The sequence below is a fragment of the Mauremys reevesii genome, linkage group 3, assembly GCF_016161935.1.
Source record: "Mauremys reevesii isolate NIE-2019 linkage group 3, ASM1616193v1, whole genome shotgun sequence".
Taxonomy (NCBI): Eukaryota; Metazoa; Chordata; order Testudines; family Geoemydidae; genus Mauremys; species Mauremys reevesii.
Window position 1 is genome coordinate 67510666 of NC_052625.1, and position 24001 is coordinate 67534666.

The window sequence follows — 24001 nt, forward strand, 5'->3', positions numbered from 1 at the left end:
AGTAACAAGATCTTGTATTCAATCCACAACACTCTGCTGTGTACCTGAAGTTCTGTCAGATCAGCGATGTGATGGTAGAATTCTGTGGCCTGCTCAATACATATTACCTGGGTTGCTGGGCTCTATTTATGGCCCTGCAAACAGATATAACTAGGGGTAATGGGATGAAAGGACAATGTAGGCTGGTCCAACTGGGAACATATCCTATCACTGAGGGTCTTTTGGACTGTGGAGATTTCCCAAGGGAAATGGTGGAAATCTGTTTGCTTTAATTATTTAAAATTAGACTAGAGAAAGCCCTGAAGAAACAAACCTCCATTTGCTCCCTCAGATATGGAAATGACTTAATAGGCCTTTTCTATGCCCTGTCTGTAGGGTTCTCAGCATTACTGCACTGTCTGATGTGCCTTGCTTGTTGATTATTTGTATTCTGAAGAATTTCTGACTCTTCATCAATCATGCTTTGGGAAAGTGCTCATCATATGACCTGAAAGGCGTGAACAGTACAGGCCCATATACTCAAAGCGAATTAAACAAGCAAACAAGTATTGGAGGCTCTTTGCCATTCACTGTATTCTCTGTAACTACCACACTCCTTTATATAATATTGTGCACACATGCGGAGTCATTCATGGTATTGCCTTACATCAGTAATTAGCTGCCAAAGAGGCCGGACGATATGGCAGAATGCAACCTTGACCTCTTCCCCTTCCATGTAGTAAATGATATTTCTTAGGGCTTTCACAGCCTGCTCTGCAATCCTCTCCTCTTTCTCTTTTAGGAACTCCCGGAGGACTGGAAGGTGATTTCTGAGATGTGTTGCCTGCACAGAAGCAGCAGCCTATTAAAAGCTACGAGAGCTGGTAGAATAGGATTAGTCAAACTAAAAATGCAATTAATTTAGTCTTTGTGGGGATTAATTAGTAATTTGTAAACTATTTCTCATTTTGGAAGATGCATTTGTTACATTTGCAAGTATTCCCTGGATTGTCTGAACAAATAATTTTCAGACTACGAGTGGCTTATCCACAGTTTGCCAGCTGTCTGCTCCAGTTATCCATAACTCTGGATTTGTGATTGGTCACAAAGTACTGTTTCTGCTCCCTGATTGATGACTGAAGCTATTTAACAGGAGAACAACAAAAGGTGAGTGTCCAGTCTTGAAAAACAAACTTCTATTACAAGTTTGTGACACTTTAAGGATTTATGAATATTTCCATACTGGTAGCCATCGTAATAGTCACAAATAACCAATTGTCAGACACTATGAATGCCAGTTAATCAGTGGTTTATTCACTAAAAAATTAATAAACATGGCTTTTCATTATGCGATCAACTCTAAAAATTACCAGTGACAGAACAATTTACTGTACAATGTCTTATCCTAGGTTTATTCTATCCCTTCTCTAATGTGTGTTTTACAACAAAAAGGATATTTTTTCCTTGTTCCAGGACTGCATTATCACCTACTGGAGCTCATCTAATTGTTACCCCCTAAACCATGATCAAGCCCAGTAATTTTATTTCTTCTTGGTTTGGTTTTACTCTGTTTCAGTGACACCAACACAAGTGCCTTAGTTCTCACATAATTGCTCTGCATTCGGTTCTGCGTTACCATCATTTCTACTGTATTTTTCTGGGGTTTGTTTTATAATTGAATAATACATCTCTCACCTTCCCTGGGTGGAGAGCTAAATTACTAATTCCTCTGAGTCCCAGGAGCCTCATGATGGGATTTGGCTCTTGGATCCATTTTTTCAGTGGGGCCAAGACGTCGAGTTCTAGACTCTGGGCCACAGAACGGTGCCAGAGAAGCTACAAGCAACACAAAATGAGATGCAGCCAATTAACAACAGACTTTCCAGTTCTATTCTCTGGGTAGATATCATCTTTTTCCTGAGAAATAAACTGTGCTGTATTGAGAAAGCCCACACCTCACCCAGAGGTTTAAAGCCAGCCATTTTGAGCTCTGGGTTAAACAGCTGTTCTCAAGATCAGACTAATGTTTAGATTTGAAGGGAAATCTCCCTTACTGAAATGGTGGTAGTGATGGTTTTCACTGAGTTAGATTAGGGGTCATTTAGTAGAGATGACCCCCAAGAACTGGAAAGTGAAAACTACGGATATTTTAATATGGTTCAAGAGAACTATAACCATCTCCTAGGTGATCTGTCTCCATCCCAATAAGACTTGCTGTTGAAATCTTCTACTGCATATGCCCCATTCACTTTTGGAATAGGTCTGGAGCAAGATGCTCTCTAGAACTCCAGCTCTGCAAGTAGCTAAAGAAACTTACCTGAGCATAGAAGGCCCTGGACATAATTTTATCATGCTCATTCTCACTGTTGAGCAGCGGGATCAGCTTGTTAAAAATCCTGTGCAGATGAAGAGGCTTCAAATGCTTCACCATGGCACTGCAACAGGACACAAACATACCTGTGTGTTTTCTGGTGAAAAAAGAATCATGTAGCAAGTTCCTGGAACAAAGACCCCAACTGGTTCCAGGCTGATGAATGAGTGGCTTTTGTCTCTTACCTTGTGATCTCCATTATTCCACAATAGTAGTCACTGGGGCTGGAGAGGAGGTCCCACCCTCTGTGTTCCTCCACATAGTCTAACACCTCAAAGTAACCAGCACCTGAGAGCAGGGTCTTCACAGCCTCCAGAGCACAGCTAGATTCAAAACAATTCCAGTGTTACTGAGTGACATCAGTGCCACTCCTAATAGTTACATGAGTCTATAGAAACCCCAAGACACAGATACTGTATTATAACATAACATAATATTACACAGGGTGCTGAGGATTCAGGTTAACAAGAGAGTGGAGAGACCAGAAGTGGGCAGGGGGAGCTGAGTGATTATTGAAGTAATGGGAGAAGGACTATGGGCGCCTTTTCTTCTCATTTCCGCTCAGATATTGCACTTAGTTTCTGTAGGCATGATACAGAGACTATCCATTTTGTCCATTCTTTGTAAGAAAGGGAGCCCTGCTGACTGTATGGAAATGTAACACACAGTGAGATAAACCACACACGCTCATCAGAACAGAAATACTATAGGAGTTACAACCAGACTAATAAGAACCTTGACTTTTCAGTAATTACCTGGAAGGATCGAATGCCTTGGGCCTGTGCCCCTGGCCACACTCTTTCCTGTAGACTACCATGTTCTCTAATGGGTTCTGCTCAATGACTCGCTGGACATGACTAAGCACTGCCAATAAGAGGCTGGGGTAAAGTTCCTGCACTGCATCTCTGCAGCCAGGGACAGAGAGCATCTCACACAGTGCACACGTTACCTGAAGAGGGTAAAACAAGATTCTGTTACTCTTCTTTCTTAGGCCTGGTCGACACTAGGGGAGATAGATCTAAGATATGGAACTTCAGCTACGTGAATAACTTAGCTGAAGTCAATGTATTTAGATCTACTCCCCACGGTGTCTTCACTGCAGTGAGTCGACTGCTGCCACTCCCCTGATGGCCTATCAAGCCAGTGGAGTACCAGAGTTGATGTGAGAGCGCTCGGGGGTCGATTTATCATGTCTAGACTAGATGCGATAAATCAACCCCCACTGGATTGATCGCTGCCTGCTGATCCGCTACCCTTAGAAAGAAATGCAAAGGGTATTAAATTGACTCCCCAAGATGCTCAGACACAAGGCTCATCTAGTTCTCAAGGCTTTAAGGAAAGGGAGGGCCAGTATAAATCTATGATCTAATGAGGAATTCTCCAGGCCCTGAGAGGATGGCAGAGTGTCCCCCTTATATCTACTAAAAAGAAAACATCCTAAAGGCTTTGCTTTTCCAGTTATACATTTTGCTGTCAAAAAAACAGCCTGTGAAATGCTAGAGTACTCACAGCAACAGGCTGGAGGGAGGTCTCATCATCAGAGATACTGCTATTGACTTTTTGGACTGGTTTCTCCTCCAGGATTGTTATCAGCAACTGAAGAACATTGAGGGTGGTTTCTCTTCTGGTGCCCAGGAACCTCCATAGCTCAGTTGTGTTGCTACGAATTTAGAGGCCCAATAAAATAATACTTTGTACTTATCATAGATTATCAGGGTTGGATGGGACCTCAGGAGGTCACTTCTATAACAACTTCCATTCAAAGATCTCAGAGGGCTGCAGTGAAACAAGTCTCACAACACCTATGTGCGGTACTGTAAGTAAGTATAATTATCCGCATTTACAGATGAAGAAACTGAGTCTCAGAGCTATAAAGTGATTTGCTCATGATCAAACAATGAGACACTGACAGCTGGGTAAAGAACCCAGGGGGCTCATGCTTAGCTCTGTGCTCAGACCACTAGATACCATGCATCCCTCATGAATGGACCTTCTTCGTGGATCAAACCTATACTGCTATAACTCGTCTCCCTATCCAAATATATTGGTGATGTCTTGAGTAGAATCATGCCCGGGGTCAGAGAGCAGAAAAATAAGAAACAATGTGTCCTGGGAAAGGAAGGAAGAAGGGATTCCCCACCAATCATATGGACATGACACTGGTTCCATTTGCCACAACTGTGTGTTATTACACCAGGAAAGTAGGCTGTCTCACGGTTTCCAGTAAAGCCAGCCATGTCGTTTCCATACAATCAGCTATCACATGGTATAGATTATAACACATCAAATAATTAATCACAACTAGAACAGGTCAAAAACTTTTAAAAAATTGACTGAATTTGTTGTTAAAATTTCAACTTTTGCCAAATAGAAGATGAATTTTTTTGTGAAAATTGTATCCTATTTTTCAACTAGCTCTAATCACAACCCAGTGCAATGAGGAGAGTAACATGACATCCAAGTGTTTAAAATGCTGAGACAAAGAGAGAGAAGGAACATAGATTTGGAGACCAAGGCAAGCTTTCTACCTGTCCCATGGGAGATGGTGGTCCAACAGGATAGGCACCACTTTCTTGGTGTTGTTTCCAGCCAAGAAGCACACTGCCCTCAACATTTCCTGCCTCGTAATGGGTTCATGGATGAGGCTGAGGCGCTTGTAAATGCCAGTCAGAGTGTCATCTACCTGCAAGAAAAACAGTTAAAGGTTTTTTCCTATACTTGGGTGTATGTGTTTGTATGTTTGGGATGGAGGATCTTGTTCTATTTCCCCCTCCTAGTGAGTTTAAATCTCAGTGCCACAGTGATGATCACTCAGCAATAGGATGAGTTGCCCTCTCCAAAGAAGACACCTTCCTAAAGAACAAAAGAGGTCAATTTCTGGAGTGCAGGGGACTCCCAGAGAAACACCAGATAGGTAAATATATTCCCAGACGAAATCCTTTTTTGGGCAGACAGAGTTACAGTTGGAATTTTTCTACCTACCTACCCACCCACCCACACTTACTTATGTCTTTTATACAAATAATTATATATATATATATACACACACACACACACACACACACGTATGTGTATATACAGACACATATATACACACACACACACACGCCCGCCACAAAATAGCAAACATATTTCTATTACATGGCTTATTTCAGATTAAGACAAAACAACAAACAGTGGAGGAAATCTAGTTTTGTTGGGAGAGAGGACAATATGACCCCTCTATAACATTTTGTATCTTGAACTAAATCTCATTTCATAGGAAGCTGCACCTCCCCACAGGCTATGGACATCTCCTTTACAATTAAAGCTGCAGGAATTGAAAGGAAATATTGTTATTCTTTATTCCACTTACACACACATATGCCATAGTCCATTGAAGGTTGTGGTTCATGAAAAAAGAAAAAAAACTTTTGAAAGTCATGGAATTGAACAATTTAAGGATTCACAAATCACCTTAACTATAACCCTACATTTCCATCTAATGTATATAGTAAAACTACTGAAAACCCTGTTAAGAAATCCTTTTCACAACAGGGAACGACAATGAAAGTGCCTCTCTTCTCTCCTCTATGGCAGTGATTCTCAAACTAGGGCTGCCGCTTGTTCAGGGAAAGCCTCTGGTGGGCCGGGCTGGTTTGTTTACCTGCTGTGTCCACAGATTCAGCCGATCACAGCTCCTAATGGCCGCGGTTCGCCGCTCCAGGCCAATGGGGGCTGCAGGAAGGCGAGCCAGCACATCCCTCAGCCCGCACCACTTCCTGCAGCCCCCATTGGCCTGGAGCGGTGAACCGCAGCCAGTGGGATCCGCGATCGGCCAAACCTGCATACCCGGCAGGTAAAAAAACCGACCTGGCCCACCAGGGGCTTTCTCTGAACAAGCAGCGGCCCCAGCTTGAGAACCACTGCTCTATGGGGATGTAGTAAGGCCTCAGCCTGTTTGCTGAATATTTCTGTAGTGTGGATAGGATACAGTGTGTATCAGCTTTCCTGACTCCTTTACTACCTTTACTCTACTTTCAGGTGAAACTCTCCCTCTCTCTTCTCTGTCCTCAGAAGGTCATTCAGTGTCTTGGGGGAGAAACAACAATTGGAGACTCATTTTGTCTCCCTTCTCCCTAGCAGTGTTATGGATCCACACAAGTTCTCCCCGGTATCATGGCCCGGTGCTGTGTCTCTGCTGCAAAGTTTGCCACCACCTCAGTCCAATGTTATTCAGTTTATTGAATTTACCAGCTCAACAAAACCTAGCAAGAAGTTTATAAACTCCATAATCCTCACACAGCTCTCAGAGGTGTAAATATTCACAGCTAATAACTCCACAATTAACAATACTACCTTCTAATATCAGTCTATGCACCAGATCTCACTGAGAACAAGTGACTAAAATGGAGTCTGTGGATCAACTTGTCAGAGACAATATTTCAAGAAAAGCAAAGTCAGAACATCTGCTAAAAGCAGAAAATATATCTTTTTTTCAAAGTCATAAATCAGACCTATCTTGTCTGATTCACCTCAATCTTCCCCAGCCAAGAGAGCACATGTGCTAAATTTCAGGCGGGGGGAGAGTGTTTTGGAGTGATGGAGTGGAGTACTTGTTTTGGAGTGATGGGGCATCAAAATCAGGTGTGTAATAGAAATGCTGATACTGCTTTGTCCTAACTATTTTGCATCACTGAACTTTAACCTTTAAAGATATCCTCTCATTGCTTATAAGGCCCTTCATGCCTTTCTCAAAGACTATGAAGTTTGTGGAGAACTTCAGAAAATTCCCAGTTTCAAATTTTCACATCTAACAATTACAGTATTTTCCATGTAGCCTTACTGAAAATTGTCGAAATCCTTTCTTCTCTTTACTTCTCAATGTACAAACCAAACTGGCCCAAGAGGAGGCATGAGAAATTTCAGTGAGAAAGGAGGTCCCTGCCCCTCAGAAATCTAGAAAGACTTCAAAATTGGGCTTATAATAGAAGCTACTTTATGGGCTTACCTATAGAGTCATTATAGTGGCTCCATAAGCCACCCTAATCTACACTTTTAACTAGAATATGAGGGAATGGCAGCACCTCAGCAAAACCAACATCAGCACCCAGATTCTGGTTTCCTGAAAAGAGGAGCCATTTCACGACTTTCTTACAAAGTGCATTGGAACTAAGACACTGGACAATTTCAGCACAGGGAGCCGGCAGCCGCACCTCCTGGCTCCAGAACAGGGAATTCTAACAGCAGCCTCTCTCACCATCTCCTACCTTCTCCAGGTCAGCTCCCCGTTCTTCCAGAATTGCACTGAGCAGTTCTCCAGCTGCCCGAGATATTTTTTCCCTGGGATCTGTCAAACCATCAAGTGCTGTCAGAACCAGGTTTGTTAGCTGAAGTGGGGTAAAATATTCTGCAAAAGCCTAAAACAAACAGAAAAGAGCATGTCATGGTAACACAGTTCCTAAAAGTCTTTGGTTTGGGGTATTTTGTTTTCTGATGAAAATTCCAAGTTTTCTGAGCAAACCAGACATTTGTCTCACACAAAAAATTGTTTGGTCAAAAACCCAGTTTTTCAGTTGATTAACGGTATCAATGGAAAATTTTTGAATAGCCATACTCATACTATAACTGTTATTGAGCAACTCCAAAATCAGGTTAATTTTTCATTACCTGTAACTCAAAAAAACATTTTGGCTAATTTGTTTCAAAAGATAAAGCTTCCTTACAGTAAATGCAAAATTAGGACAAATCAATTTTCCTAGCCAAAGTTGAAGGGGAGTTCAAATAGGGCTTATAATGATATGTGGCTGCATCCTTCACTATGGAGCTGTGATCAATGGCTCTATACTCCTCATATAGGGAAACACCATTCATTTTTCAGTGCATTGAGTGTAATTACCTTAGCGATTTGTGAGGTGTTGTTGTAGAACACAGAGGGACTGTATGTTCCCAGATTTTGTAGTGTGTCTACCTTCTCCACTCCATGTCCCTTCTCAAGCTCTGGAACAGATACACACATTTGTGTCATTTCTCAATTAGGTGACATTTCTTTCTGTTCTTGTCAATGTATCTGAATGTGGCCATGATGCTAGCTGGAGACAAGTCTAAAACTCAGTAGAATAGCTGCTGAGGGATATAACACAAGCCTTGCCCTTGTATCTAGTGTATGAGCACTATTCACTGGACTCATATCAGCCTGTGAATCAATATTTAATCTGGAAAATGGGCTTCATTCTGAGCTATTCCTTCCTAAAATAATGTTTTCCTTTTGAAACTGAGCTTCCCACCCTTCAGGAAAATTAAACCAATCATATTGGAGCATGAGCTTTCGTGGGTGAATACCCACTTCATCGAATGCATGACCAATCATGGCCTCCCTCAGCCCCATCTCACATTGCTAAATGCTCCCCAAAATGAGCCAGTTACGCAGAGTAAACTGAGATCTTCAAAATATACTTCCTCCCCTTACATACATTCAGCAGTGAAATAGTTAACAATGTTGACACATAAAATATCATTATTGGCACCCGAATTAGCACCCATTGAAATGAATGGCACAGTTCACACCTCAGAGATATTGTTTCAGGGTCTCTGCAAGCTCAGGCATACACCCCTACATTGGTTATACTTGGTAAACATTTTCAAGGTTTTCTTTTCAAACCATAATGGCCAGCAATTTTTTTTTAAATGAAAGCGGAGATTCTGGAGAATGACTGAGAGGCTTGTTCACACTTTCTTCCTACTCCACACTACTCCTTCAAGCCAGGGCGAGGTACTCCTCAGTTTGACAAATATGACCTTAATACTAGATACTTGTTAAAAACAATTGCGTATATTGTATTTCATTTCTCGGTGTACTTTGCTCTTTCCCTTTCATTTCCCTTCCCTTATCCCTCCACCCCCCTCAGGGAAACCTGCATCTATTTCAATGACACTCCCAGGCACAACAGTTCTGTATCAGCACTGATAAGCTCATCAAGGCAGGGAGCCATGTCTCTGTACTCCATGCAGGGCACTGTGGGCTCAACTGGAAACATAGCCTAAATAATAAATAAATAAATAGCTAGCAGCAGCTGTAGCTCATTTCACTACTTTCCTGATGATGCAGTGCCGCGCTATAGAATAACAGAAATGATTACATTAGGACTTTGAAAACAATCTGTTCGTAATAATAAGAAAGGCTTTAAAGGTTAGCTCCAAGGAGGAAGTTTTCAGTTTCCGGTGATGTAGAAAAAGGGTGTTTACTTACGCTTTTTAACCAGCTGGATACAATACAAGTTGTATACTGCCCGGGCTGCCAAGAAGCAGATGTTGTCCACAGGGTCATGGCATCGAAGGGCAAGCAGCCTAACCAGGCGACCCAGTCTGCTGAATTCAATTGATGTCTAATTAAAAAGAGAAGAAGCCAATTAGCAATAGATAACATATAACAGGGTGTGTGATCATCAGGGAATATATGGGCACACCTGGGCCTTGTGCCTGTTAATATGCTTATGATGGGTGTGTGTAGATTGGCTGTCGAGCACATTACTGTGCTTATAAAATCTGGGTATCTTTAAACACTGAAAATGTTTATGGTATTTAAATATGCCAACAAAAGCCCCATAATCAAACAGGATATCCAATAACAAAGAGTCATCATCAACAAAAAGGTAAAGGGCCTGATTCTCTGCTTCCCTGCATCTTGTGTTTAGTCATTTACACCTGGGCAAACAAGGGCCAAAATGCTATTGTTCTGACTACATACAATTTTACATGTTGGGGAACTGCACTAGTGTTAGCAAGGTGGAAATTTCAGAGAAAAGAGGCCAGTGTAGGCAAGCTTTAAGAATGCAGTGTGAGCCTTGAAGCTTTCCCAGTTTGTTTCTGAAGAGCCTGTGGGTAATTTGACACACCTCACCAATGCGACACAGGTGATTTCAGTGCTCTCCCTCTTAACGTACACTGCAGGAGACTGGAATTAGGCCCAGAGGCTTCGGTGGTCCTGTCATAGGGTTAGTTAGAGATGTATTGTTTTTATTTAATAAGAATGAATTCTGAATAATGTTTATTTTGTGTTTTAAGCATTTCCCTCCTAACACAATATGTTGCTTCAGCTATAGTCTCAAATTAGCATACTGTAGTTAAAAATAAAATAGTTTGAAAGCCTGAATATTTGAAGTTAAGGTTCTTCACACAGTCTTCACTGTGATCTAAATCTGCTACTCATCACCCACCTAATGGTGGTACTGGTGTATTAGAAGCACTGCCTATGATGACAATGGGCCAGACCCACAGGTGCACTGGAGTACTACTTCGCACACCTGAGGGGAAGAGCAAAGGGTGTTTTTTCTCCTTCCCAATTGATACGCAAGAATTCTAGGCATTGGGTTGGTCCCCAGCACAACTTTGAACAGCCTCAAGATTGCTCTAAGTGGGGCTCTTACACCAGTGGGGATTGATGGAGCATAGAATGCTCCTACCATGTCACTTTTGCTGGGGCATAAAACAGCACTGTGAGGGAGTGGCTTAAAGCCAGCTCTAAGAGCCTGACATCTCTCCTGAATTCCCTCATGACAGAGGAATCTCCAGCTGCCCACTTAGGGAAGCTTAAACCCCCTTTGCACAACTGGCATAGTACACAGGGGCGGCTCCAGGCCCCAGCACGCCAAGCGCGTGCTTGGGGTGGCATGCCGCAGGGGGCGCTCTGCCGGTCACCGGGAGGGCGGCAGGCGGCTCCAGTGGACCTCCCGCAGGCGTGCCTGCGGAGGGACCGCTGGTCCTGCGGCTTTGGTGGAGCATCCACAGGCATGCCTGCGGGAGGTCCACCGGAGCCGCGGGACCGGCGACCGGCAGAGTGCCCCCCACGGTGTGCCACCGTGCTTGGGGCGGCGAAATGGCTAGAGCCGCCCCTGATAGTACAAGGGACCAATAACTTTAGAAACTGTTCACATCACTGAAAATGTAATATATTCTACATGGGTGCCTCAATGATTGTGGCTCTCTGGTAACTGCAGAGAATCTGTGTAGCATGCACAGGGTCGAAGTCTATATCAGGCCTGTTTCTAGATGGAGCCATGTGGGGAGGATGGAGAAGGTATACAGAATAGGATTTCTACTCTGTATGTTGAAGGTGAATTAAGAAAATTGGGTTCTCAGGTTCACAGTGGAATCGAAGATCAAGAAGGAGGTTTCTTTACTGTATATAGGTGAGAGATGTTGGTGTGTTTCTCCATGAATGGTTAGGTGAACTAAAAAATGGCCAAGCTGATATAAAGTTTGTAGTAGTTGGTTTATGAATGGCAACCGTCCATATCGAAAGATGATGGTGTAAGTGCTAAAGCAGTTATGTTGCTATGTGTCATGCAGCAGCATCGCGAGTGGCTAAAAAGTCCGATTCTCAAGCAACAGTCCTTGCCACAGACAATGCAGGTGTAAAGCGTAGGGCCAGAAAATGAAGCCAGCGCACTACTAGTCTGTTGTTAGCTGCATCTTCCCAGCTTCTGATGTTGATGTTGAAAGTTTTCTAGTCCCTTTTGCAAACACTTTTGAACCTGAGCCTAGGCTGGTCTAGGGGCCCTTTGAGCATCCACAGGTTCCTTATATAGGCAATCCTTTGGAATGCATCCATCATCCATCTGGTGCAGATGACCAAACCCATTGAGATATCTGTGTATAGGGATTAGACTTGGTCATTTTTTTTTCTAAAGTACTTCAGCGTCAGGAACTTTGGTTTCCCACTTGATATTTAGAATATGGTGAAGACAGCAGACATGGGAGGTATTTAGCCTTCTCTCATGCCTGCTGTGGCTGGTCCAGGTCTTGCCACCATACAGCAGCATGCTCAAAATGCATATATGGAAACCTGTATCTTGGTGTTCGGTGTCGGTTTCCTGTCACCCACGCTTGGTTAGTAGGCTGAATGTGGTGTCTGCCTTTCAGATGTGAGCATTAAGTTCACCATCTAGAGAGAAGTTATCCAATACAATTTGATTCTAGAGAGCAAAACTTGTGCACAACTTCAAGCTAGGTACTACTATTAGAAGTTCTGGTGGATCACGTTTTCAACACATCTTGTGCCATAATCATTGTCTTCTTTAGACTGATGCTTAGTCCAAATTCCTCACGAGCTAGCACAAAGTTTTTGGAAAGTTGATGGAGCTACTCTTCACTGTGCGTGACAAGAACTGCATCATCAGTGAAAAGAAGTTCTCTTAGCAGCAGATGTCTGACTTTGCTTTTTCCTCTTAGACATGCAATGTTGAGGAGTTTTCCATCTAATTTTGCATGAAAACCTATACCCTTGGTGCTAGATGAGAAAACATGACAAAGCAGCAGAGAGGGGAATATACCAGGTGCCAAAACACCTCCCAGTTTGACACCCCAGCAGCTTTCAAAAAAACTGTCAGATTGATCACCATCACACTGGACTTTAGCCTTCATGCCATCATGTAAGTACTGAAACAGACTGAGGAGGATCGGGGGGCAACCAATATCTCTAATAGTTGGAAGTGGCCCTTTCTTCTAACTAGGTTAAAATCCTTTGTAAGATCGATGAAATCCAAAGAGAGGTTTTTCTTGTTCTTGACACTTCTATTGCAATTGCCTTAATGAGATAACCATGTCAATAGTGGATCTACCAGATGGAAGCTGCACTGACTCTCTGGCTATACATGACTCTGGATATAATTGGCTTCTAGGCTGGTGATTATTACACATGCACCCAAACCAAAACCCACCACCCTGTAAACTTTGGGAAAGTTCAGATTCAAATTTTTCAGCTCAGATCCATCTTTATTATACACAGAATATGAGATGAGGTTTTATGGTTACCACTGGAAATGTAGAGGAGATATATTTTGGAGTGATGTGCGGGGGTTGTGGGTAGACGGAGATGGGTGTTGATACTGGGCCATATTTAAAGTTGTTTACAGAAACTTGTCTCAAACATTTCATATAACTATGATGTTATATTTAATTAAATGATACTTATAATGTTACCTATATAGTGAAGTTTTTGTCTAGCAATTGAGAAACATTTAAAACCATTGATATGTATTTCTTGTTACTGCAGCACCATTCAGTACACTTAAGGAATACCAATATATTTTGGGGTAGGATTATACAAGGCAACAACCAGCTTTGTGGGTGATTAAATTCCATTGTAAAGCTGGTGGTACAACTGCAATAAATATTATTTCAAGACAAAAAAGATTCAACAAAAAACAGCCTGAACAGGAGAGGAAATAACTCTTTTTCTTGCCCGGAGAAGTTTTGAAAGACCAGTGCTATTTGCATTGACTTTACATTGACATCACTTTGGGGAATGGATTGAAGTGAATAACTTCTCCAGGGAGAAGTTTGAGCAGACACAGCGCCAGTAAAGATTTCAGGGTAATTTATCAGAAAAATAAAATCTGTCAAAGCTTAAGTCCACTGAAATCACTGGCAAATCTCCTACTGACTTCAATGGATGCAGTATCAGGTCCTACATTTTGTTTGTTTGTTCTGTGAGTAGTAGGCTGCTTATTTGGGCAAGTGTATGTGCTGAAGTGTATGTTCTTTATTGAGTCAGGTCAGTACAGGTGAAGGGTTACTCACGTCAAAATTGGGAAGCTTGGCCACACATCTTAGGATCCGGGCACTGCACCACATTGCTCGTTCCCGCTCATGATCCTTTCTGGAGATTAGCCAGGGCTCGAGGTACTGTAGGAAAAAATGAAGGAGATCACTGCTCACAAAAACAGTAAACTCCTAAAAGATCATGGCCCAAATCTACCAGTAGCTGTTGTAAACTGGGAGTAGCACCACTGACTTCAGAGAAACTACTCTGATTTACACCAGCTGAGGGTCTTTGTCTAATGGTAGGTCGGATAAAAAAATGTAGCATTCTCCTCTATATGTAAATAAAGTTTATGGGTTTTCTGAAAAAGGGTTCTCTTCTGTGTTTTCCAGAAATTCATCCTATAATAGTTCCACTGAGAAGGAAGACTGGCATAATAATCTGCTCTGCCAAAGAGTGGCTCCTTCCTTCACTCTGAATCTTAGTCAGTGGATTCAGAATTTGATAGAGTATAAAATGAAGCCTATTTTTATCTCTGGAAATGAGGGTAACACCACATAGGAGGCTTATTCTGCCCAACTTTTCTAGGGAAAGTGAGATTTGGCGGGGGAGGGATGTCTCTTCTGCCTACAAGTCAAGATCTGAGGGAAAGCACTTCAGAGAGGGAAGAAGAGGGAAGTATATTTCTCAGTTGTTATAAAAGTGTTGACATTTCTTTTACATACATTAGATTGTTCTATCACCCTGACATAGGTGCTGGAACTAGGGGTGCTTGGGGTGCTGCTGCACCCCCTGGCTTGAAATGGTTTCCATTATATACAGGGTTTACAGTTTGGTTCAATGGCTCTCAGCACCCCCACGATACAAATTGTTCCAGCACCCCTGCGCCCTGCAGTATTATAATCGCTCTAACATATAATCTCTGAAAAGAGAAGAGTATGGGAGGGCTAATTAAGGCATAAACATTATGGCCCAGATTTTTAAAGGTATTTAGGCATTGCTGCACACAACATTGCAATGAGTAACTGATTTAGGAGCCTATGTATCAAAGGGGATTTAGGCACATAGGAGCCAAAATTTCATTGGGCTCCTAAATGTCTAAATCACTTCTGAAAATGAGATGCTTAAATACAGTTTAAAAAATGGACCTATAGGCTTATGCCCAGGACCCCAACTCTTGGAGTTGTCTCATGAGGGCAGAAGCTCAGCTTTCATGATTGTTAAGAAAAGTTTGAAAACATGATCTGAGCACAGTGTTGTAGAGATGCCCGCCTGCATCTGCAAAGAGCCTGAAACAACAGCTCTCAGGGGTGTGAACTGCTCCATGCATCTCAATGGGGTATAAACTCCAAGGGAACACAAACCATCCTGCCAACACAGCCCAGCAAAGTACTCTAGGTATGGCAGAAAGAGAAGAGTGGGCCCAAACCACCCACCTAACCAGATATACTCTGGCTGCTGGGCTAAGTACTGGGAAGGCCCTTTACTGCCATCCCTGTCTCTCTGGGATTAAGAGCCCCCCCTCCTTCTCTCCAGCGTAGTGGGGCTCTGGTGCTGATCCCGAGGGTCACAGGGGTCCCATATGACTGTCCCTGCCTCTTTGGGAGAGGAGAGGGAGCTCCCTGCCACTGCCACTCCCTTTGATGGGGGGATAGGGTCAAGATGCTGGGGCATAGAGTTCCCATCTTGTGGTGTGCCTAGAGCCCCAGATTGTCTTAATTCAGCCCTGAACTCAGAGGGGACAGTCGAACCATGATTGTTTAATCTCTCCTCTATAACGCTCTTTTTCTCTCTTGGATGCCCCACTACTGCTTACCTCCAAAATCTTCTGGGCCTCCACAGGACATTCAAATACCAAACCCTCAAGCATTCCTCTCAAGGCATCTATAGTTTCCTTGTACAGAGACTAGAAGAAGAGTCAGTACAATAGTCAGTGTCATACAATCTGACATTCTACAGGCAACGTGAGGTGTAGAAATACTTCTTTAGAGAGATAGGATGAGTTCCTTAGTCTCTCTATGCCTCAGTTCCCTATCTGTAAAATAGGGATAATAGCGTTTCCCTACATTACAGGGGTGTTGTGAGGATAAATACATTAAAAATTGTGTGGTGCTCAGACACCTGGTAATGGGGGCCATATATGCACCTACAATACATAGGGAAAGTTTTCTGATCTGATAAAAAGGAATAATTATTTCTCTGCTTTAGATATATGCACTCACTATTGTTTTCTTTAAAAGGGACAAAGAGTCCTGTGGCACATTATAGACTAACAGATGTATTAGAGCATAAGCTTTCGTGGGTGAATACCCACTTCGTCAGATGCATGTAGTGGAAATTTCCAGAGGCAGGTATAAATATGCAGGCAAGAATCAGTCTAGAAATAATGAGATTATTTCAATCAGGGAGGATTGGCCAGTGAATGGCTAGCCAACTACAAAAGCAGTTTCTCCTCCCTTGCTGTTCACACCTCAACTGCTGGAAGAGGGCCTCATCCTCCCTGATTGAACTAACCTCGTTATCTCTAGAGTGATTCTTGCCTGCATATTTATACCTGCCTCTGGAAATTTCCACTACATGCATCAGTAGGACTCAACATTTTTTCTCTAGATCTCAGAAGGAAACTGTCTTATCAGGCCCAATATGTCATCATCCCCAGGAGGACTACTGAATTAAAGACACATGGGGCTTCTCTTATGACTGTATTTTTTTAAAGGACAGATTACCTCTCGGTGTTGGCATTGTATATTATCACATGCCTCTGCTAACATGATCTCTATTGGAGGCAGAGAAAAGACACTTTTGTAACATGCCCGGAGTAGAACAGCTTTCTTCTCAGACTTTAGTGGTGGCTTCAGCTTTCTGACAAAAGAGAGAAGCCCCCTTAATGAGAGTCATGACAATGTTTGGAATCCAAGGTAAGAAAAATATATCATCCATTATTCTTTAAACACCCCTAAACATAATGGGGTGTTTGTTCTGACCATAGTAATCAATAGAAACGTGTGTGTGTGTGTGTGTGTGTGTGTGTGTGTGTGTGTGTGTGTGTGTGTGTGTGTGTGTGTGTGTGTGTGTGTGTGTGTGTGTGTTTTGGCACAGAGATAACTGCTCTAATATAATGCACCAAAACCGATTTTAATAAGTGTCCTACTTAGGGATAAATTCATAGGCCAAAGATAGGAAAATTAGCTTTTCCTCACTTTCTTTAGTTCGGAGTTCATAAAGCATGCAGTAAGCTAGCTCTGGTTGTCAAGAAATATTTCTTATGGGTAAATATTGGTATAAACTAGGGAACAAACTATGTTTGAACTCTGAAGTTTTTATTGACATTTAAAATATTAATTTTGTAAACCACAAGGCTTCCATTGCTTTAGTCAGAAATTATAGCAGCACCATCTAGTGGACACAATACTGTAGTGCCTTCCTTTGCACATATAGCACAATGCATTTATGTGTTTGCCTGTCACTCCACAATATGTATGTTGTACAGCGTGTATAGGCTTGGAAGGATTAGATTTTTATTGGTAAATGCCAATGAATGTCAATTTCACCATACCAACACAAAAGTATTTCCACTGATAATCATAAAAATGTACAGATAGGCAAAGAAAGAAAAATGCTGCTTGAGAACTTAGAATTTGATTTGGATATATTCTTTGTATATTTTGACATGTGATGTTGATAATTTGTCTTAACTGTTATAAATCGACATCTATTGTCATTAAATAATTGTTGTCCGATTCCCCACGATTTCCCACAACTGTGAAAATTTAAATTCATAAAAATAAAAAAGTACCTAAAATAAACTTCATTATCTGTCAAAATTATAAAAAATAAAAATTGAATTCTTCCCAGCGTAAATACGCACCACTTCCCTGAACTACATGGCATGTGTAAGCTTGCTCAAGTGCATGGTAATTATATCACCCTCTGCTAGCTCCAATACTGTTATACAGTTATGACAGTTTCATGGGTTACAGCTGGTAGATATTAAACTCAATGTAAACTAATGTTTTTAAAGTGTTTGCCTTAAGCTTTCAGTGCTAGTAATATCTTAGCCCTGGAATGTACTTTTAAATAAAAATTTCTCATATACTTTCTCCTCTGCCAAACTGACCACCATATTTTTAACAAAATCGTATTTGGCATCAAAATTATTTCAACAGTACTTTGTTGAAAGACTGAACTATACTGTAAGCATACTTTTAACAGGCTAACAACCAAATTAATGCAACATATGCAATATGCTGTATAGGTGAGCAGCACATTAAGTTTCAGCAGGTTAATTAATATTCAGAGAGTTGAAGCAATTTCTCACAACATTTTGTGAATGATTAATTTGTCCCCTGAAGCTTATTACCCAGGATTCTATGCATCTATAAAAAGAGTTTGTTTCAACTTCATGGAAAACTTTGGGATAGACTGTCTATGGTGCTGAGTTTCAACTCAGAATAGTACAGATGGCGGCCATCAGAGAGTTAGTTATCTCCCTAATTCTCTGCCTGGCCCTGGCCCCAGAGGTTAGAGTAGCCTGAGGGGTTGTCTGTCATCTGAGGATAGTTGGAGCATAGTGCACTCTGGCCATACCCTCACTATGCCCTGATATACCCATTACACTGGGGATTGGCATAAGGCTTCCTGGACATCTGGAGTGCACAGTGACCATGTCTGTTGCTAAACCTCCTCATCAGTGCAGAACATGATCCTACCATGGTCTTTAGCTTCCTCCCTGGCCTCTTTGGGGTGATTTGTGCTCCCAGCAGTACCAGGGAGTAAGAGTCTGCTGTGACTGTGGCTGGCCCATGTGCAAGTGAGCACCAGGGAAGGGGAGAAGGCTCTCACACAACTTGAAAGAGGCCAGACACAATTTGACTCATACTCTATCTATAATCTGGGCAAATGTCTCTCTGCAGCTCCTGTGCTTTGTAACCTGTACTCAGGCCTTTAAACAGGAAAAAGGAGAGCAGAATCTGAAGGAACAGAATGTTTGTGGTGTGGTCTCTATTACTGATCTCTCCTCAACTATGCAATCAGGCACTGCTAGCCACATACATCACAGCATCTGTTTCAGAAATGCTGCAATAAATTACAGAAACTTTGACCCAAACCCACAGGGAAAACTGCTGTATTATAAGTTTTTGTTTTTTAGTTCCTCACAGAGAAATTCTTCACTTTAAGAGGTGCTTGGATTCAGGATCACTAGAGCATAAAGTGAAATAGGCAAGCAAAAAAAAAAAGAGTTAATATTCCTGCTTCTTCCAGATAACAAATTAGCAAACAGGACATGACACAGGAGCCAATATTCCTGGATGTTGTATGGAGCAGTGACTCAAGACTGAAATCTGATGGAAGGCTGGTTGAACTTTCACAATACCTCAGGTTAGTGACAACAATCATGGCCTGCTGGCGCACAGGGTTAGACAGCAAGTTCACTGACTCTTCTTCAATCAGCTTCTGTAAATCAAAGAGGAGACAAAATAACAGCAACTGAGCTCCAGCTTTGCTCACCAACATTCCATCCTTATTTCCACTGCTCCCGAAGGACCCATACATGGGATATTATAAAATTCTGCAGCATCAATCAGTACTAACTCCAGAGGGACACAATGGGGCTATATAATCTCTGGGGCTCTCCAGATCTCAATTGTAAGAAGAATTTCTGACTATAGAAGATGATGTGACTAAAATAATATCAAGTATTTTTTTAAAGGAGGAAATCTAGTCAAACCCTGATATATCATTTCCCATGTGCCATAAAAACCTTCTTAAACTGGCTCAGTCAATATCACCACAATGAACAGGTAGACAGTTATGAAAGGTCCTGGGCGGGGCTGCTAAAGGCACACAGGTGCCATGAGAAGTTCAGTATTGAGAGCGGTGATAGCTAAAAGCAGTGTTGGTGGTTGTTGATCGGTATATTGGAGTGCTAGGGGTATGCATTGTGCATGTGTTTAAATGCTGAAAAGAGCTCTCGGTGGGTGCTGGGCATTCATTCACGACGTGAGTGACTGTAAATTGGGGAAAGCCTCCAATAACAGCAGGCAGAGCTAGTTCCGACAGGCCATGGAAACTGTGGTCACTGAGTGTAGGTCTACACTGCAATTAAAAACCTGTGGCTGTCCCATCCTGCTGGCTTGGGCTCAGGGGCTGTTTAATTGCAGGGTAGACATTCTGGCTCAGGCTGCAGCCTGGACTCTAGCACCCTGCGAGGTGGGAGGATCCCAGAGCTCAGGGTGCAGCCCGAGCCCGAACATCTACACTGCAATTAAACAATCCCTGAGCCTGAGCCCTGCCAGACCGAGTCAGCAGGCACAGGCCAGCCATGGGTGTCTAATTGCAGTGTAGACATACCCTAAGGGAGGTAGAAAGTTTGAGTTCTGTGCATGCTTGTTTTTCTCTTCTGCTCCATATATGGAGAATGTGTGGAAAGGCAGACCTGACTATATGCTGGGCCTCACGGACCCAAAGATTGCATGTTTCTTCCCCAGATCCTGCTAAGTCTAAAACTGCTCAGTATTGAGAAAACCTCCCCCTACCCACCAACCAGTGAGACATGAGGGGAAGTGGCAGTGGGGAAGGGTATATTTGAAATTTTGGTGGGAGAGTAAGTGTTCTTTCCTCACCTGCTGCCCCTGAGCTGGATTCTTCCTGTGGCTCTCTGCCCACCCACTCATTTCTTGCTGCCTCAGCTAGGGGTTTCCTCCAGGCTCCCAACCTCCTGGCCATTTCATGCTGCTTCTTACTGGTTGGCTTCTCTCATTATTTCTTCTGTCATATCCCAGGTCTTTGGCCCATGGCTGGGGCTCCCAGCCAGCCGCTCTATGTTACCCCTGCCCAAGGGCTTCCTTCAGTGTCCCCTTGCATTCCCATACATTTAATGTTGCCCCTGACTGCTTGTTAGGAATCAGGGCCTGTGGCAGAGACAGACTCAAGACAACCTTATTGAACAAGTACAACTGGCCTGCTTGATTGGCTACACTGATTAGTTGGAAGGATCTGCAGACTGTCTCTTAAGCCCTGTAGCAGTTCAGCAGGTGCTCAAAGCATTTGCCCAAGGCTGTGATAGCTACTTTGCCTGCCTTGTTCCAGCCTTGGACCCCACCATGCCCCACTCCAGGTAGTCAGATTCTGACCCTCAGCTCCAAATCAGGACCTGTTCGAGTAGCCCCTACACAAACAATAAGGGATCTATGGCTGATGCAGTGTGTATGGAGTCTACAAAGGCCAATCTCTCTCTCACCGTCATCTCCAACCCCAGCTCCCCATGAGCCCAAGCTTCCCTGCCTGACAAGGTCAATTGTAATCATGTCAAATATTGTGGGTTCCTAAATTAGTTTTGGCTCCTATTTCTGCTACGCCCACAGCTATATCCCACTGACCAAATCAGAGTGGGTTTAATTACCAGCCTGCTTATTGGGGAGGGCCTGGCTTGGGTATCTCTGCTGTTGAAAAAAAAATGAAGCTCACTTCTGGGACAATTTGAGGACTTCATTAGAGCAAATGTGCGGCTGAAGCCACGTTTCAAATGTTGTGGCAGGGATACCAGCAAGTTGCTAAATATGCAGCAGAGTTCTGATGTCTGAGTGGAATTCTTGGGATAAACTGTCTTGCCCAAGGAACTCACCATGGACCTGCATAAGATGGTGGAAATATCTGACTGGACTGCACCCAAGGACAAATGCCAGGTCCAGTGATTCCTTGGGTTTTCTAATTTCTACAAGCAATTTATTAAGGGATTCTCTAATCTGGTTGCACCCATAATGGCACTCCTGCAAAAGGGGGTCAGACTGGTCTGGTCTGCAGAGGCTTAGTTGGCCTTTGACTGAAGAGGGAATTCACCTCAGCACTCATCTGGATTCATGCAGATCCCACTAAACCATTTACAATTCAGCCCAATGCCTCACACTTTGCCATAGGTGCAATATTATCTCACCACGTGGGGCCCCACAAACATCTCCATTCCTGTGCTTTTTATTCTTGGAAGCTAACCCCAGCGTACAAAAAATATATTTGGGAAAGGGATGTAGGGATCAAGGTGGTTTTTGAGGAATGGCACCGCCTCCTAGAAGAAGCCTTATTCCTGGTCCAAGTCCTGATGAACCACAAGAATCTGGAGTACCTATGGACTGCTAGATGTCTTAACTAACACTTAGGACTGTTGGTCCCTCTTCTTTGCTTGCTTCAACTTTGTAGTAACCTATCACCCAGGGACAAGAAACAGGAAGGCAGATGCCTATCCCACAAAGACGAATATCATGAACCTGGAGAAAAGCCCTCTGCCACCATGCTCAAGGTGTCCAACTTTGTCAACAGGATGATTGATAGCAATCTGACATCCTCCATCCACTCCCTGTTCCCCAGCAACCCATTTGCAGCCCAGATCCACCAGAATCTGAATGATGCAATTACCCAACCATATTCCTAGTTCTGACTACCAAATGGCCTCCTCTATCACTCACTTGGATTGTGTTTATGTTCCAGGGGGACCACTTCAACTTCAGGTATTAAAACTATGCTGCAGTTCACTACTTGCAGGCCATTTTGGCTAATTCATGAGCTGGAATATGGTCTTGAGGAGCTTCAAATGGCCAGGCCTATGAGCTTACTGCAAGAATTATATTAAGTCCTGCAAGCTGTATGCCCATACCAACAACCCACAATCAGGATCCTGAGGGTTCCTCCAGCCTCAGTCTACTATATCAATGGATTTCATTGTAGAACTGCCATGCTCCCAGGGACAGTTAGTAATCCTGGTTATTGTCAACCTCCTAACAAAATGGTGCACTTCATCCCATGCTGTATTGTTCCTACCACATGTTGGATGGCTTGACTCTTCCTGGAAAATGTCTTCTGTTACCATGGGTTACTGAGGGGCATTGTATCAAACTGGGGTCTCCAGTTCATCTCGTGATTTTGGCAGGAATTTCTCAGACTCCTTGGCATTGAGTCCCTCACCTCATCCACCTATCACCCAGAAACTAATGGACAAACAGAGTGTCAATCAAATCTTGGAGCAGTATCTTTGCTGCTTTTTGCGTTATCACCGTGACGACTGACTTCCCTTGCTGTGTGATGTCAAATTTGCATATAACAATGCAATCCATCCCTTGACCCAACATAGCCCATTCTTTGCAAACTATGGCTTTTACCCACACATCCATCCAGCCTTGACCATGAGTTCCCCAGTACCAACTGCTGTGCATTTAGCCTCCCACCTACAGCTGGTGCAAAGGGAGCTCAAGGAATACCTGCAATCCATCCAAGAAGGGTATCAACACCATGTGGAACAAGACTGCCAGGCTGCCTCCAATCTGGCCATAGGGGACAAGATGTGGCTGTCAGCCCAGAACCTTAAATTGAGCCACCCATCTGCCAAACTAGACTATCAGTACCTGGGCCCCTTCAAGGTTATAGAACTTGTGAACACAGTTGCCTTCATGTTACAGCTACTTGAGTCCTTGAAGATCCACCCTGTTTTTCACATCTCACTTTTTTAAGCCCTCCACCAAGAATCCATACCCAAATTGCTCCAAACCACCACCGTTACCCATAACAGTTTTTGGACAGGAGGAATATGTGGTCCACCAAATCCTCAACTCTTGGTGAGTTAGGGGAAGGCTCCAATACCTGGTGGACTATGGTCCGGACAAATGGTTTGGGAACCAGTAGAGAACATCCATGCCCCAGACCTTTTGTAAGAATTCCATCAGAAGTACTCCAAGAAACCAAGCCCTGAGGCCCCTCTGAGGCATTCTTGGGAGTGTGGGTGGGGTATTGTCAGGAATGAGGGCCTGCAGCAGAGCCAATCTGGAACCAGAGCCTGCAGCAGAACCAGTATCTGGGCAACCTAACAAGCACAGCTGGCTGTAGTCGGCTGACTGATTGGTTACACCAGCTGATTGGTCTGGAGATTCAGCAGACCAGCTCTTAAGCCCAGCAGCAGCAACAGTTCAGCAGTTGTTCAAATTATTTGTACACAGCTGCAATAGCTCCTGCTTGTTCCCAGAATTGCTCCCACCTTATTCCAGTTTTGCTTTTGCCTTGTTCCAGCCCTGCTCCTGCCTTGCCCCTGTCTTGCCTCACTCCTGGTAACTTAGTTCTGACTCTTGGTTCAGATTCCTGGCTCTGAC

General features: G+C 43.2%; 1 protein-coding gene across 9 annotated transcripts in view; it reads right to left on the bottom strand.

Moving 5' to 3' along the window:
- The window catches only part of LOC120399981 (maestro heat-like repeat-containing protein family member 1), a 70951-nt gene that overhangs the window by 13888 nt on the left and 33062 nt on the right, over positions 1-24001 (bottom strand). For 7 of the 9 annotated variants that reach the window (XR_005595442.1, XM_039528279.1, XM_039528281.1 and 4 more), the window contains 14 exons: positions 19246-19325; positions 16598-16733; positions 15688-15777; positions 13910-14014; positions 9579-9714; positions 8229-8329; positions 7590-7749; positions 4879-5029; positions 3860-4010; positions 3106-3299; positions 2536-2673; positions 2297-2414; positions 1675-1815; positions 647-823 (listed from right to left, as the gene is read on the bottom strand). Coding sequence is in view for 8 of the 9 variants with exons in the window: in XM_039528279.1 (XP_039384213.1) it covers positions 647-823; positions 1675-1815; positions 2297-2414; positions 2536-2673; positions 3106-3299; positions 3860-4010; positions 4879-5029; positions 7590-7749; positions 8229-8329; positions 9579-9714; positions 13910-14014; positions 15688-15777; positions 16598-16733; positions 19246-19325 (1878 nt within the window). In the remaining variant the exon portion in view is untranslated. Of the gene's footprint in view, positions 1-646; positions 824-1674; positions 1816-2296; positions 2415-2535; positions 2674-3105; positions 3300-3859; positions 4011-4878; positions 5034-7589; positions 7750-8228; positions 8330-9578; positions 9715-13909; positions 14015-15687; positions 15778-16597; positions 16734-19245; positions 19326-24001 lie in introns of all 9 variants that reach the window. The other 2 variants (XM_039528275.1, XM_039528277.1) reach the window with 2 other exon arrangements.